Below are 16,821 nucleotides of genomic sequence, written 5' to 3'. Positions count from 1 at the left end.
CACATGAACCAGACGCCATGGAAAAAAAAATGAAATAGTTTAACGTCCAACGATTGTGCCCTTTAAGCTAAGGGAGACGGATGATTAAGGCAAGTGAATTATGATGGAAGAATTGGTGGAATGAGAAAGTGGGAGGAAACGGGAGTATCTCGAGAAAACCCACGCACAGGACATTGCCCACCACAAACTTACTTGGCCGTGGACCGAACCAGGGACCCTACGCACCAGAGAGGTAAGAACCCTATCACTGAGCTACCGTGACCCTTCAGACGCCATCGAGTTGCTGAGTTTACAAGAGTGAGAAGAGTGTTCAAACTGTATATTATCCTCGTCTACAGTTGCTATCCATTACTACGTCATAGGTGGCATAAAGTATCACCTAAATCAGTGGGGTTCTTACTTATCAAGGTCGCAGGACAGTCGATGTTTTGGTAACATTTTTGCCACTTGCATGTGTGTGCAAGTCATGGATTTCATTCAGTCACGTTTTTACTCTGTGAAATTAAACAGTAGATTGTAACGCTAAAGAAAAGAAAGGAAATTATGTTCATAACATTTTCACCTTGAAAATTTAACTGGATGAAAGAGGACCATGTTGCCTTTCATGTTAATTCGATATGGGCTTTGAAAATTGTATGAATTTTTATTTAATCATATTTTAAAGGAGTTTTCCGTTGCTTCTGGAAGTTTCATACATAAGGTAACATAGAAGGGCACATTGACGAGTAGATTTTTCCGATGGGAGGATTGATTGTTAGCACAATTTGGGTGCTATTTTTTGGTTACAAGAGAAGACGACTGTACCGTCGAGCTTCTGAAACTGTACATAAAGGAAGTATATCTATAGTAATTTTTTCAAAAAATCTAGGGAGCAAATACAACGAAATTTGGTATATAGGTACTTGGTAGTAACAGGAATATGCTGCATGCATTTCAGAATGCGTAGCAAAATGTATGAAAAATGCAGTGAGCAAAACTTTTCTGTGATCTATTCGTATTATCTTGTTATTAATAATTACAGAAAAAAAATATTTTTCTACACATATTAAGTACACTATATAGGAATCTTGTGTTCTATGCTATTAAGGCCAAGTATTAATTATTGAATCCAGCTTAGTGCATATCGCCAAATGCTACCTAAACTTCATACATCACTCTTGTAGTTACAGTTTTTTAAAAAATTCTTTGGCTCAGTGTAATGATTTTCAAGGAGGATATAGAAACAACATGATTTAAATATAAAGTGAACATACTTAAAGATTCCAGGGTATTGTAGATAACTGGAGGAAACAGGCAAACACATTATATAAATCCCTTGCAAATACAAATGCTGACCATGAGAACTTAACATATTTATTGCAATTTTTATTGGTACTTCTATTTCAGATCAACAAAGTATACTATATTAGTAAATGCAACCTGAAAACTGCAAATAAAAAATTTACAAGTATTAAGAATGATTACGAGATGACATTTACAAGTGATACCCAAGTGGTTCCTTGCCACGATAACACATCCGATATTCCAAATGTAACCTTCAACTTCGTGCCTATTCAGCGACTTCAAGAAATGGCAGCGAATGATATTGTTGGTAAGTTTTTTTTCTTTTTCCTTTCTTTCTATTTGTTTGAATTGTTCATAAAGTAGTGATGTCGACGTATATCTATGTCTAGGTTCATTGTCAGAAAAATATCTTCATATAAATACAGAATCCACACAAAATCATTACGGTTGCTTTCCAGTGTAAATGAGATTAATTGTATTATTAGTTAATATTCATTACGGTTGCTTTCCAGTGTAAATGAGATTAATCGTATTATTAGTTAATATTAAAATAATCGATCAAGACATCCTTATCATATGGACGCTGTTATGCATCAATTGACCAAGCGCCAAAACACGGTTCTGATATGTTAAGAGCCAATATACAATACAGACAGGCCTAAAAAATGAGTCAAACACGAGGTCCTAATTTTGTACTCAGCTGTTTGGTATTTCACGATCTATCAAAGAAGGTATCACTCACCTTATGCTACCATTTGAAAATTCCACGTACGCCCCTCCGTCCAAAAATTGGGGGGGGGGGGAAAGAACCGTGTTTGGCCCATATTTTAGGCCGTCGGTATTGTATTTGACTCTTAACACTTTTCTTATTTAATGCATAGTTCGCGGAATATTGGCGTGTCACTCAATTTGAACACTGTGCTTTGTATCTGAATGTGGAGTCATTTTCGGTGGCTATTTTGAAAGAGGCTTGCCCGAAATCAAAACAAATTTTGTACTAAGCTGTTTGACTTTCCGCGATCTATCAAACAAGGTATCACTCAACTTATATTCCCATTTGAAATTTTCAAGTTGATTCCGGGGCCCCATGATGGAGGCCCTGGTGACACCGCAACAGTACCATTCCGCGTTGCCTATAGCTTTTTCCTTTTTCAGTTTGCGTTTCGCAGTTTTCTACTCAGCCCTTTCTGATTTATGAGTACTGGAAATTTTATCTGATACAGGACTATTTTTGGGGGTCATCTTGAAAAAGGTGCCCCATATCAAAAATTGCTTCCTACAAAAATTGTCCAATTTCCCAAGCTCTTTCGAACGAGGTATCACTCGACCTATGTTACCATTTGAAAATTTCACATACATCCCCGCTCCCCAAAATGGGGGCGGGTGAACCTCGTGTTTGACTCATTTTTAGGCTCCTCTGTATTGTACATAGACATTTTTCTTATTCGATGTATACACCCTCCATTCCAAAAGAAACCGAATGTTTTAAAAAAACAAAAAAGCAATGTACATTTTGGAACAAATCTTTTTTATTAATCAATGTATTCCCCTTCTGCATCGATACACATATTTGCACGCTCCAACAAGTTGTCAAACGACTTCTCCATGTCCTTTATTGGAATGGTCTTTAGGACGGCGGTCGTCGCCTTCTCAATGGCATCAATCGATGCGTGCCACTTTCCTTTCATCGCCAAATGCAGTTTCGGGAACAGATAGAAATCGCACGGAGCGAGATCTGGTGAATAGGGCGGATGATGCAACCGAATAATGTGATTTTTGACCAAAAATTCAGTTACAAGTCGCGAACGATGTGATGGTGCATTATCGTCCAAAAGAGTCCAGCTGCCGATTTCGCAATATTCGGGCCGCATACGACGAATTCTTGCCAGCAAACGCTTCATGACGCCCAAGTAAAACTCTCCAGTGACTGTCTGGCCGGGCTGAACAAATTCTTTGTGGATAATTCCTTTTGAATCGTAAAAACAAATCAGCATCACCTTAACTTTTGACTTCACCAAGCGACTTTTTTTTGGGTGTTCCTTCATCCGGCGCTCTCCATTCAGCACTTTGCCGCTTTGTTTCGGGCTCATATTCAAAACACCACGTCTCGTCACCAGTTACAATCGATTTCAAGAAGTTTCGATCCTGCCGAGCACTTTTAACGATGTCTTTGCAATGCGCAATTCGATCAACCTTTTTGGTCTTCGGTGAGTTTGTGTGGTACAAACCGCGAATTAACCTTCTTAAGGCCCAAAACTTCGGTCAAAATGCGGTATGCGGTTGTTTGAGGAATGCCTAATTCCATTTCAATAACTTTCACCGACGATTTTTTGTTATGTTTGATGAATTCACGCACTTTTTCGATGTTTTCTTCCGATAATCCGGTTCTGGGACGGCCTGATCTTTCGTCATCATCCAGCGTCTCTCTACCCGATTTGAATCGCCTGAACCACTCGTAAACTTGCGTACGGGATAGACACTCATCACCATATGCATTTTGTAGCATTTGGTGCGTTTCACTAAAAGTTTTACCCAGTTTAACACAAAACTCAATTGCAACTCGTTGTTTGAAACTCATTTTCCGACCGATGTACACAACACACTGACAGTTGAAACGCAATAACTTTGTTGCCGTGCATCCAAATGTCATGACATTTATACCAGTTGTCAATGAGGGACTACGCCATCTACCGGTAAAATATTACAACAGATGGCACTAGTGGTACTATTTGTTTTCAAAAGTTCGGTTTCTTTTGGAATGGAGGGTGTAGTTCGCGAGATATTGGGTTGTAACATTTATTTTGATTCACCCTATATATATATATATATATATATATATATATATATATATATATATAGGGGAAGGTTGTACACAGTGGATCAATTTTTAAAATTTTCAGCATAAATCCGTTTAATGTAAGTATTACTGTAATTTGTTTAGTGTAGAACATGGGCACATGTCTCCACTACATTCGTAAGTAATTTATTAATTTGTAGCGCTGCTCTGTATCTTACAGTTACAGTTAACGCTAATGCTTGTAAAGTGATTCACTGTGTACCACCATCGTACACAGTGGATCAAAGGAACAATTTATTGAAAGTAATGAATAGAAACGTATGATAAAGGGGCCCATCATTTAAAAATCCGAATCTACATAAAATTGTATGCATTATTTTCAAAATCTGTACTATTACTCACAATACAAAATAAATTTTAAAATTCTAAATAAAAGTTAGAATTAAAGTATTACAAGAACTTAATAGCATACTATTAATTTCAGGAATTGATCACCAAAATAAATAATACAAATGACTGTTATAAAACAAACGTTTTAGACAATTAAATTGATATCTTGTACAGGGGATCATTGGTTCCGGATTAGTAAAGTTAGAAGTTTAAGTAATTATGCACAATAGTATAAGCAATTTGTTATAAGAATGGAGAATTCAACTTTCTGCACTGGATTCAATTTGTCTGATTATGCAAATTATCAGTCAAGAGGTTTTGGAAGCCCTCTTACTATTTAAATATTGTGTATGGGTAAAATATCTGGATGATTTGGTTGGATGAAACTTTGAGGTATCTTCTCGCTTCGTAGAAACGAAATCCAAAGTCATTTTCATTGTTTTTCTTAGTCGTGATTTGACCAATGTAATGTGTCCGTGAAAGAAATCTTACAAGAACGTAATCACCAGGTTGAACTTCTCTTTGACTCTGTTTCAAATCATCATAAGTAGTAGTTTCTGTCTCTAAAGTAACATCGTCCGCCTTCCTTAGCCGGAGGGGCATAATTGTGTAACGTTAAACTAAAAGACTTCGTTTTATAAAGTATCATCATCATCTGAAAAATCTTATAATACAATTGGCTGAAAATAGTCATTCTCCGTTGAACTACCATTTTCTTTCCGTTTCTTCGGGACGGAACGTCTTTTATCCTTTTTGTTTCAGATTGCTGCTGAATTTGGACCCCCTTTATTTACTGGCTTTGCCTTCAAAACGTTTGGCTCTTTCCGGAAACGGCTTCTGCCTTTCTTTCTACGGTGTTTCTTGAAGTGACACAAAAACACTGTTGAAGTTTTTCTTTCTGGAAAGCATTTTCTTTCGAATCTGCACCTACATTCTCTACTTCTTGAATTAAAGGATTGTTGCTTGAGGAAGGTACATTGATTTAGTCTTCTATCTGTTTTTGCGTACATACAACGTAGAAAAGAACCATTGTCTGTAAATACATTTTGATCATAAGGAGACATTCCTGTCTTCTAAAACCTGCTTTGATGTTGGTTGGAATCACTGCTCGTGCAAATACTATTCCCAAGATTGAGCTGCTTCGTATATTAACATGGGCACTCTTGGGTTTTGTAACAATCAAGTATCCACAGCTACATTTTAATGTGCTTTCAATGGTACGAAAACAGGCACATCCAACTGATTGTATTTTATTGCTAGAATGTGGTAACAATTTTTCATTCATCCATCCTGATGGAGTTCTGAAACTAAGTGGATTAGACGATGCCTCATTGATCATATGCTGTTACAAATATTTCCTAGGATAGCTGGTGGCAAAAATATACCCGATGCTCACAGTCACACACGTCATAACGAGGACCCCATTTTCGCCACTCATGCATAGATTTAATTGCTTGGCTTCTTTCTCTGCTATTACTTTCTTGGATGCCTGAACTGCTCTAGCTCATGTCTAAGTTGGAAATACGTGAAAGGCTACAGAATTTGGGATATTTCGTAGATAAGTTACATAGATTACTAAAGAATGCCTTGTGTTTTGTTGAATGACAACAATCTTGATAGTCCAAGATTGACGCTTTCCAACACATCTTCTGGATTTCTAATACTAAGATCTTTATAACGATTCACTCTAGATCTGAAATTTTGCTTTTTTCCGACGAAGCAGGTATCGATATATTATTGTTCTTGGTAATTTCATACGCCAAATGCCTCACGGCCACGGTAGACTAACACATTTTGTTGCACATTTTTAAATATTTCGGAAATAAATGCTCCAACTCTGAAAAAAAAAAAAAAAAAAATTGTCGTACAGAATAATTTGGCTTCATTTTAGCATTGTCACCTGGTACTTTCTTATTTTCTGACCTGTCTGTTCAAAGTTCTGTAATCAATGTTTTTCAATTTACCAAGACGTCTAATAGTATATCGCTGCTCTACCACTCATTGCACTGCTTCTCTCATCGAAATGTCTTTCATGTTGCATTGCGTGTATTTCCTCGTGGTCAAACCATTCATCTTTAACATGCAACATGATAGTAAAAGTTCCGTAAGATTCCAATATTATGATGTGTATCTAAATGAGTATGCCAAAAACACAATGAGGTACAGAGTGGATCAGTCCACTGTGTACCACACCGATGTGATCCACTGTGTACTTGTTGCTGTCAACCCAAACAATTTCCCACGACAAGGAACTATTAAAGTAGAAGAACAAAATAAACAATGCTATATTACAAATACATTCATACCTACCTCCCATGTCCATGATATTTAAATTACAAGATAAATCACAAAGTCAGAGCATTCACTTCTGTTACTTAATTTTTTACTTTAGCACGAGGAAAACAGATTTTTCACTTCACAAGTGAGAAGCATCCATTGTTGTTGACATTTCATTAATAAGTGTGTAATGTGAAAACAGAGTAACTGACATGCGCTAGTTGAATTTGTGCAATAAATAAATGAATAACACCTTCTGATCCACTGTGTACTACTTTCCCCTATATATATATGTATCATAATAGTTAAATAATACTGGAAAGAGGTTTATTTTGTTATTACTTCAGTTATCCGGACTAATTACCACAGGACGCAATCCAGGTAATTGGAGCGGTGATCAACAAGAAGTTCTGTTGAGGTAAAAATTTCTCTAAAAAGTATTGTTGTTTAATAAACAGGTAGATCTTAATATATGGTTAAAATAAGATTACTTTTACTATAAACAATTTAAAACAATAAAGCCATACTACGTATTCATATAATTTGAGAGATGTTAGTAGAACATATGCAACAAGGTTAATTGTTTTACCTTAGCACTTGTTTATGTGTTGCCAAATCCCGCAAATGCTTGACGAAAAACGGGGGCCGCGGTGGCTCAGTGGTAGAGCGTTCACCTCTGATGGGGTCCTAGGTTCGATCCCAGCTCGCGCCAAGTGAATTTTGTGCGGGACAAACACCGTGTAGGTGGGTTTTCTCGGGGTTCTCCCGTTTCCTCCCACTTTCTTCATTCCATTATTTCATTCATTTCTCATTATCACCATCACGTAAAAGTTAAAAGATTCCATTTCATTTCATTTGCTTGACGAAAAGAAGCTGTATGTGGCGGCATTCACTTCAAGGCATTATCAAAATAATCGAATGCCGCACTCGCAGTAGGTCATTTTCGGGTTCAGTTGAAGCCACATCACTTTCATTCACCTGCTGATATTTGAACACTATACTATGAATAATTTCATCATCATTCAAAATTTGAAATCTCGAAATTCCAGTTTCGTTGAATTGCACTATAACCATTAGGTTATATCATCAGTCAAATATTTTCAGGACAATAATCTTCATGCCTTCCAGTGATACTTCTTTCGTATGGTTAGCTTCAGTTTTTTTCGAGAGCTTTCTTTTTTAAAATTTATTTTTTTTTTTTTTAATTTTCTGGTATCGATCCGGATAATTGAAATTACACTATATGTTAAAAATATGGATTAGAAGTTGTAATTCAGGATATCTGTTGTCACTTGCACGAACCAATTACTAATACTTGAGTTTTCATCTTTTGTAGATATTATTGGAGTTTGCAAATCGTACGGAGACGTCCAGACTTTGGTTGCAAGAACAACAAACCGAGAATTGAAGAAGAGAGAACTTCAGTTAGTTGATTCCTCAAACACAGAGGTATATGCTTATATATATCATTAAACTATTACAAGAACCAGTTTCATACACGTAAAACAAGGTTATTTAATATAATTAGACATATTTTCATTAAAAACTTTTCATTTAGGCTATCATTTAAAAAACACTTCAGCAAGAAGAGATGAAATAAACAAAATCTGGTGAGGTTAGAAGTCAATGCATCAACCGATTTTCTCAGGACCTTAATTTTTAGTATACGTAAATGTTGAAGTGAGAGATTGCGACTGGGCGTGGATCAACCCAAATTGTTGGAACATAGATATATTGGACTGAATAGATACATTTAGTTTAGGAACCCCGAACAGCTAGTCGACACATTGGAGGAAGAAGGAGAAAAAGAACATTGAGAGTACGATAGTGCCACCATTAGCCCATTTGAATATTGTTGATACTAAGTATGATTCATATAGTTGGTTATGAAAATACTACATAGAAATATGTATACATATTATAGTTTCGATAAAGTTCATCTGCATATACGCAGATATGTCAACCTTTTTGAAGTCATGAACTGTCATGAAAGTCAAGAAAAAGTCACGGAATTGAGCTTTTAGGCCACGATTATTATTTATTTATTTATTGTCTGGTCGGCTTTAGACGCTCCAAATCGCAAGCAAAGTACACTTCCATCGCATGCATGAAAATTTGGCTTAATTCACACCCAAATTCGCTCTTGAGAATGTTACGAAATGTTATGGTTTGGTAAAGAAAAAGTTGCGAAATTTCATTTTAGTAGACACTCTGAAAATTATTACATGGGAATTGTTGCAAAACTGAAAGTAGTAGTATAAAAAAATAAGGAAGTGTAATTGTTTGTAAATAAGTCTAGCTTAAAGCTACACAATATTTCTTCTTCCTTTTTTTAAAAAAAGAAACTTGGTGAGTGGTTGTACGATGTACTTTCCATACCAAGTAGTATTTATTATTATTATTATTATTATTATTATTATTATTATTATTATTATTATTATTATTATTATTATTATTATTATTATTATTATTATTATTATTATTATTATTATTATTATTGTGAGTACCTGCTGTGTTGCAGGGATATAGAGGAACAAAAATTTTCGTATTAAAAACGTTGTATGTTCTAACACTCACCTCCAAGTTGTGTGAAGACAGATATTTGTAAAACCATAATCGTCTGCAACATTACATGATCTTATTTCTTTACAACCTTTCAAAAATAGAATGTTTCAAAAAAAACTCCTTCATCTGCATCGGGCATCGAGACGGGGTCGCGAGTTGAGTTAACATCATCGTAAATACATAATTGTCGCTGGCCGACGAAGAATTTTCCTTCTAACATTCAATTTCTGAAAATTTGTAGATAAGAAATAGGATCCTATAATATTATAGATGATTATTTACAAATATATGTCTTCACACAACTTGGAGGTGAGTTTTAAAAAGTAATAAATGCTCCTTACATTATTTAAATAACTAAGAGGTTTGCGAGTTTAATAGTTTTCCTCCGTTATAATCCTATGCAAAGAACATATATTATTCAAAATACTAGAATTACGAGTAAACTAACCTTATAATGGTTCAAGTTGTAGCTGATAATTTCTATAAATTTCTACCGTTGTCAGCTGTAATTAGAAATTACTCAGATCTAACTACAAGGTTAATTTTATTTGATTTTTAGTGTTCTCTCCATGATGAACTTGACCAAAATGTACGTTTCATTAACTAAAAACATGTTCTATTCCTAATAAAACTAGATATAATTGTGTAAGCAGCTTGGATGGAATTTAATTACGCAGTATCAATTCTCGCCCTTTCACTTCTCACTGCATCTAATCACCGTCATCCTTTAGCAGACGATCACAGTGTGCGGTGTTCAAAGGTGGTGATTATTTTTAACTTATTCCTGCAACTTGAAGTGGAATATTAGAATCTATTATGTTAATGGAGAGTAGTAGTAGTACTAAGCATCAAGTACTACACAAATAGGCTTTTAAGTTGGTCTATAGAGGATGCCATTATTTTAAAAACGGGGAGCCTAAAACTGGCGCGAAAATAAAGATACGACAGAAATACAAGTATTACAAACACACAAGATATAAATTTGGAGAAATTCATCTTTATATTTAAACAATTTCCAAATCATTATAATTACTAAAAATAGCATTAAAACTACTAGTTGCTTAGGGAACTTGAATACCTTTAGGCTTTATGGACGTTCCGCTGTTGAAGACATTTCAGAACACATGTAATGAAGAAACAATCACTTAAATCAGTGTATATAAGCACTTCTGTAATGAAAGTTCATGTACAGTGCATAATGAGATAAGGACGCTATAATGTGTTTAAACTGTTCATTATAGACAGCATTCTTGCCATTTTTCAAGACAACATTGATGCCTGTTTTCTGATTGAAAAATTGAATCTCAATTAACAATAACTGCATAACTTCGTATAACTTTGATATAGATGTGATGCAGCTTCTGTAATATGTGTTATAATGGCTTAGAAAACACAAGATGAAGAAGTAGAATGGAGGCAAATGGTACGGTCTATTTATTCTTTGTTGTTTTGGTATTTCTATTCATAAATCTACGAGCTTCAACTTTTCCTTCCGTTACCACACTGATATGGTAACGTCGGATCAAGTTCTCTCTGGCACTCTGCGCAGTGCTAGGAGACGATCCGTCATTTGAGCTGCTCCCAATTCTTCATCATCACCATCATCATAAGTATTCTGCTATTGTTGGCGGGTCACTTGTTGCAACTGAGAAGCGTCCATGCTCCATAGTCTTCCGCTAACCTCTTCGTCTTCCCTTACGATTTTTCAGTTTTGATATCGTCCATTAATTATAGTCTTCGCCCCCTCCCTCTTTCCTGCCACCATACCCTCTAGCACATCCCTCGTGATACAGTTCCTTCTTATCCAATGTCCCAACCAGTTTCTCTTTCTCTTCTTAATAATATCTAAAATTGTTCTTTTCTTACCCACCATTCCTAATACCCTCGAGCACATCCCTCGTGATACAGTTCCTTCTTACCCAATGTCCCAACCAATTTGTCTTTCCCTTCTTAATAATATCTAAAATTGTTCTTTTCTTACCCACCATTCCTAATACCCTCTAGCACATCCCTCGTGATACAGTTCCTTCTTACCCAATGTCCCAACCAGTTTGTCTTTTCCTTCTTAATAATATCTAAAATTGTACTTTTCGCACCTACCATTTCCAACACTCATTCGTTTTCGCGGTTGACCCAGCTAATTTTCTCCATTCTTCTTAATACCCACATTTCGAAAGCTTCCAGTCGTTTTTCATCATTTTTGCGTGATGTCCATGTTTCTGACCCATACAGTGCTGCTCCCAATTCTAGTGCTGTGAAAATTCAAACAATTTCATTTCGTATATTCATCAAATATATTTTTCGAATTTGCATTGTGAAAAAAGTAGGAGATACAGTAGAAGGAAAAGTAGTAAGGAGAAGTTACAGTTAATGGATTATAGAGAGGACTCTTCTTTCCTTAAGATAAGACTTTGGCTGGGGAGCGTTAATAGCTGAAGCAACAAGTAACTTACTGGTTAACGGAGGATACAATATTCTTCAAGTGTTAGAGTAAGTAATACTGTTTGAATACTTAATATTAACTTTCTTTATCAGGTGACCTTAACGTTATGGGGCACCCAGGCAGAAGAGTTTGATGGAAGTCAACAGCCTGTAGTCGCTGTGAAAGGTGCTCGTATTAGTGAATTTGGAGGTGGAAAATCAGTATCCACGCTAGTATCTAGTTTATTACAGGTAAGTAATTGAATCAGTTATTTGAAGGATAGAATATATCGAGGGCATTGTAATCCAGCTTTTTTAAGTTATGGGGCAAAAGTGCTTATAAAAATGATGAGTACATGAGTACTTTTTTATTGGTTGCTTTTTAAAAGTTAACCGTTGTTTTTAACACAACTGAATCTCCCCTGCATTTCCAAACTATGTAACTATTTGAAGTTGTTCTCGAAACATTTTTGTTGTTGTTGTTATTGTAAAAGGCATTTCAATAAGAGATTTGTATACCATGTGTAACACGAATTTTGATGATAACTTCAAATTCGTATGTATTCATTTCACTTCGTAGTCATTCTTACGTTATTTTTGTTTAACTTCAGGTAGACCCAGATGTTGCCGAAGCACATAGACTTCGAGGATGGTTTGATAATGAAGGTGCAACTCAGGATAGTCAAAATATTTCATTGAGAAGCGGAGCTGGAGGCACAGGTAATTTTGCATTGAACGGAATTAAAAGTGTTTATAACTACACTAGGTGACAGTATCTTTGTAGTCATTTTTACATTTTTTTTTTTAACATTCATTATTAAATACTAAAACCATAGTATTTTGTTTAAATCTTTTTCCAGGAGTGTAAGCATTCTCAAAGCCTAAACCTTGAGAATTTTTGATTGAATGTCCATCTTAAAAGTAAAATGATTGCTGTACTGTATACGCACCGATGAAAGATGTGCCCAGGGTATTTGGTAATATTCACTTTGATTTATATTATCCTTAAAATCAGTCACTGTCGTCTCAAATTATAAGTGAACCATTCTTTTTGGTGAATACATATGTTTTCTCTTTTGGTATTTTCTGTTTGGATATATATACATGCATATTTCAAAATTGCTTAATGAAAAGACACCGTGAAAAAGTGCGACTGAACCGCGACTTCGGCTTCCCATGACGATGCAAAAACTGCCAACGCTATTCAGTCCGCTTCTTGGCTTCTTGAACAGCCAGATACTCGAACCATAGGACTTCGTGCTTCTAAACTACATATACACTATCACAACTTCCTTCGTTCTTGCATATGAGATCATTTTCTCTAAAATTCGAATTCAACCTTCATAGAGGCTCATTAATTTAGACATAGGATTGTCCAAGTGCAACAGATTTACTACACTACATGTAATCTGAATGACTTTAGCTCCAATTTCAAGATTGTTTGGTTTGGAGTCCCAACACCGAAGCTCTATGAGATACGGACCTACAGCGTAACGTGAGATTCACACTACATGAGCCCCCTCCGGAAACCAAACTTAGAGGTTCACACTGACCGTAAAAGTTAAGGAAATTAAAATGAGACGGGAAAATGCTTCAAAATATACTGAAAGTCTGGAAATCTATTTCTCTTTCTGCCCACAGAAGGTAAGAACAACATCTCAAAGAACCAAGATATTTTCAAAAAGGTGATGATAAGAAAAGACTGAAAAAAGTTAATTATTATGGGTTGCGGTGGCTTAATGGTAGAGCGTTCACCTTTGATGCGTAGGGTCCCTGGTTTTATTCCAGCTCGCATCAAATGAGCTTTGTGGTGGACAAACACCGTATGCGTAGGTTTTCTTGGTGTTCTCCCGTTTCCTCCCACTTTATTCATTTCACCATTGCATTCATTTCTAATCATCACAGTATCCTTTAGTCTAGCAGGCATAATCGTGGGACGTAAAACCGAAAGATTTCATTTCATTTCAAAGTAAGTTAGAAATGAAGAAGTTTTTGTGGAGCACTGAAAGGTGTTAAACTGCAGGCTTGGGAAGAAAAAAAATACATTGGGTGATATCAATAAAAATAAGTAACTACTCGTGAGAAGTCCTGCTCGAGAATCGGAGTAACTACACCTGGAGTAATCTCCTCCCTCAATTTCATATCAATAAAACAAGCCACTACTCAGGTCTAGTCTGCTCCAGATTTATGAACGTTTACTCGCGCTTCCTCTGCACGTAGCACTGAGTCGTATCAATAAAAGAAGTGATTACTAATTTCTCCCATTCATCGCGCAGTCATTTCGTTGTTTTTAACCTATGGCGTGTATCTTAAAAGCCATGAAACCGGGCAAGTAGCAACGATAGCTTCAATCAAAGTGCATTTGTGGATATTCTAAAAGAGTTTCCAGTGGTACTTTCACTACCAGAAAGTAAACGAAGGAAAGCCGAAACTTTGAAGGTAATTACAGTGAAATGAACGAAATATCAAATACATCTACGACTGAGACACAAATTCAAAAGAGAGTCTTTAATATTCAAGCGAGAATAAAACAAAAATAAAAAAGGAGAAAAAAAACCAGGAAAGAAGAAAGTAATATTGAAACCATGGGAATGAACCTCTTTGAGCTGACGGATGTTGATTGGAATCCAGCAATATCAAGATTAACACGACAAGCGCTTATCACGTATTGTCCAAGGTCTTTGTAGATTGTTTGGCTTTAAGAATGAAATCAGACACTTGGCTCCTTTGTTTTCTTTTTAATAAAGTCCAGTCACCCACGTCATAAATCACGTCCATCTGATTGCGTTTTCCGCACCATACGTGTCCCCTTTGGCCTTAACATAAACAAAATACATTCTCATGTATACACCCTTTCTATCAACGTTGAGTTGAGTTGATTATTAGTTTAACGTCCTTTTCAGTAGCGTGCCTATATGAGACAGAACCCACTGATTAACGTGGAATCCAAACCACATGAGCTCCTGCCGGGAATCGAACGCGGGTCTCCTATGCCAAAGGCATGTACGCTAACCGCTTAGCCACGAAATAGCTCTTCCTATTAACGTATTACTCTCCAAAATACTAGGTTTCTTTAATGCCACTTGTGTATAGTCAAGTGCTCCGATAGCACCCGGAAATGTATATTGTTCTTGCCACTCTGCCTTTGCTGTTTGTATATTACGCACACTTCCGGAAACAATCCATTTTCAGGTAGTCATAGCCACACCAGAATCCCCTGACATTCCGACCTTGAATCCCGGATCACTCACGTAACGCAAGAAAACCAAAGGCACCGATTTCTCTGTAAATTGGAGGGGGGAGGGCATTCAGATGCAGAAGGTATATATATATGTCAGGATTTTAAGACAAATTGCACTCTAATTATGACAAATATTGTATATTCATAAATACAATAGGGGGCCCACATGAGTTTTGGGGTCTCCGGGTCCCCTGGCCCCCACAGGATCGGCGCCCTTGAAGAAAACCCGCATCTTTTCATCATTACGTAGTCCACCACCCCGAATTTCCGTTGATTCTCCTTAAAAAATGTTGTGCTAATTACTACATTTTCTTTCATAAACTTATAATGCTTTTTGTAATCTCCATTTCCAACATTTCTATGCAGTTTATAAGTTTTTCTACGTAGTAAAACAATCATATACTCTGCCATATTTCGCACGGAGTCACCTATTTAGCTTGCTCCATAAATTTGGAGAAGTTACTAGCATCACAGAGGAGTCTTTGATTTTTATTGATATCAAACGCGTAGTAGTTACTCGGCTCGAGAACAGAGGTGTGGTTACTTCAAAAGGGCGGGGCTTCTTCGAGGTCAGCCGAGACGACTAGTGCTCAGTTCTCTTTTTATTGATACCAATGCGAGTAACTACTTCAAAATTGGGCGTAATGAGTAACTTCTCCGTTTTATTGATATCACCCATTATATCAGAAATTCAGGTACTTCAGAAGAAAAGAAAGAAGGGAACAGTAGTTTTCTTGATTGCAGACAATCAGAGAGAGAGAGAGGGGTCAAATTATGATGTATGTTTACTTGTTTATGAATGTATTCAGAATGCCGATATATTATAGATATCATTAGTGTATAGTCGTTGTTTGATACTACTGTTTTAGTGTATTCCAAATACAGGAACTTTGACTCAATAAATATCTAAGGCTACAGTAAGAAAGTAATGTTACTAACTAACTCTATGGCCTATGGAACCCGGAGGTTCAGTGCCGCGTTCACAAAAGCTCTCCACTGACTTCTATCCTTAGCTAATTGGATCCAAAAAGTAATGTTACTTATACTCTTATATACTAATGAACGGAGGAAACAATCGATTTTTTATTTTACACGTCAAATCGTCTATAGGTGCAAATTCTAACGCAGAGTGAAAAAGTGACTGACTGGACCGGAACTCTAATCTGAGACCTCCGGCATACCGTGCTGATGCGATAACTGCTACGCGTAGTGGTTAACGCATCGGCACGGTAAACCGGAGGACTCGGGTTCAAGTCCTGGTTCAGTCAATCACTTTTTCACTCCGCGTTATACATACTCTATGCAAAATATTAAAACTAGAGCTTCTGATGGCTATGGAGATGGTGAAAGCTGATATATATATATATATATATATATATATATTTTTTTTTTTCTAGACTTGACCATTCATGATAATGTTCGTGGGTTAGGGAAATTTTACCTACTTTGTCCTGAAAATTCAGGGAAGTAATACCAGAATCTCAGCGTGAACCCTGATATAGCTACAAGGTCTGACCTCAAAGGTTACTTGGGTATTTAGCGAACGGACTGTGTCAGGGTTTGAAAAAACCCAACCCACCTGGGCCCATGTGGGTTTTTCGGGTATTTTCGGGTTTTATTGGGTTTTTTCGGGTTTAATTGGGTTTTATCGAAATATTTCAATCTCTTTGGGGTAAAAATGTTAAAATATGATTTACATTTCATGAGTATCATTGTCACAACTTGCAACAACTTTCTATTCACTGCTGTTTTGAAAAAATTGCCGCCATTTTGAAATTTTATATTGGATCGCCGAAAAAATCTACACATCGAATTTAGAATGTGTTGTGCTTCTACTCTCAAAATA

General features: G+C 36.3%; 1 protein-coding gene across 1 annotated transcript in view; it reads left to right on the top strand.

The window, feature by feature from the left end:
• The window catches only part of RPA1 (replication protein A 70), a 72,200-nt gene that overhangs the window by 40,647 nt on the left and 14,732 nt on the right, over positions 1 to 16,821 (top strand). Inside the window, exons 7-10 of the mRNA XM_081768203.1 lie at positions 1,387 to 1,591; positions 8,085 to 8,197; positions 11,849 to 11,986; positions 12,346 to 12,454. Of these exons, the coding sequence (XP_081624329.1) occupies positions 1,387 to 1,591; positions 8,085 to 8,197; positions 11,849 to 11,986; positions 12,346 to 12,454 (565 nt within the window). The remainder of the gene's footprint in view (positions 1 to 1,386; positions 1,592 to 8,084; positions 8,198 to 11,848; positions 11,987 to 12,345; positions 12,455 to 16,821) is intronic.

Source organism: Thermobia domestica, chromosome 8 (genome assembly GCF_964235325.1).
Source record: "Thermobia domestica chromosome 8, izTheDome1.hap1.1, whole genome shotgun sequence".
NCBI lineage: Eukaryota > Metazoa > Arthropoda > Insecta > Zygentoma > Lepismatidae > Thermobia > Thermobia domestica.
Note: the sequence above shows the minus strand (reverse complement) of the source record. Positions and strands in the feature narration are given on the sequence as shown.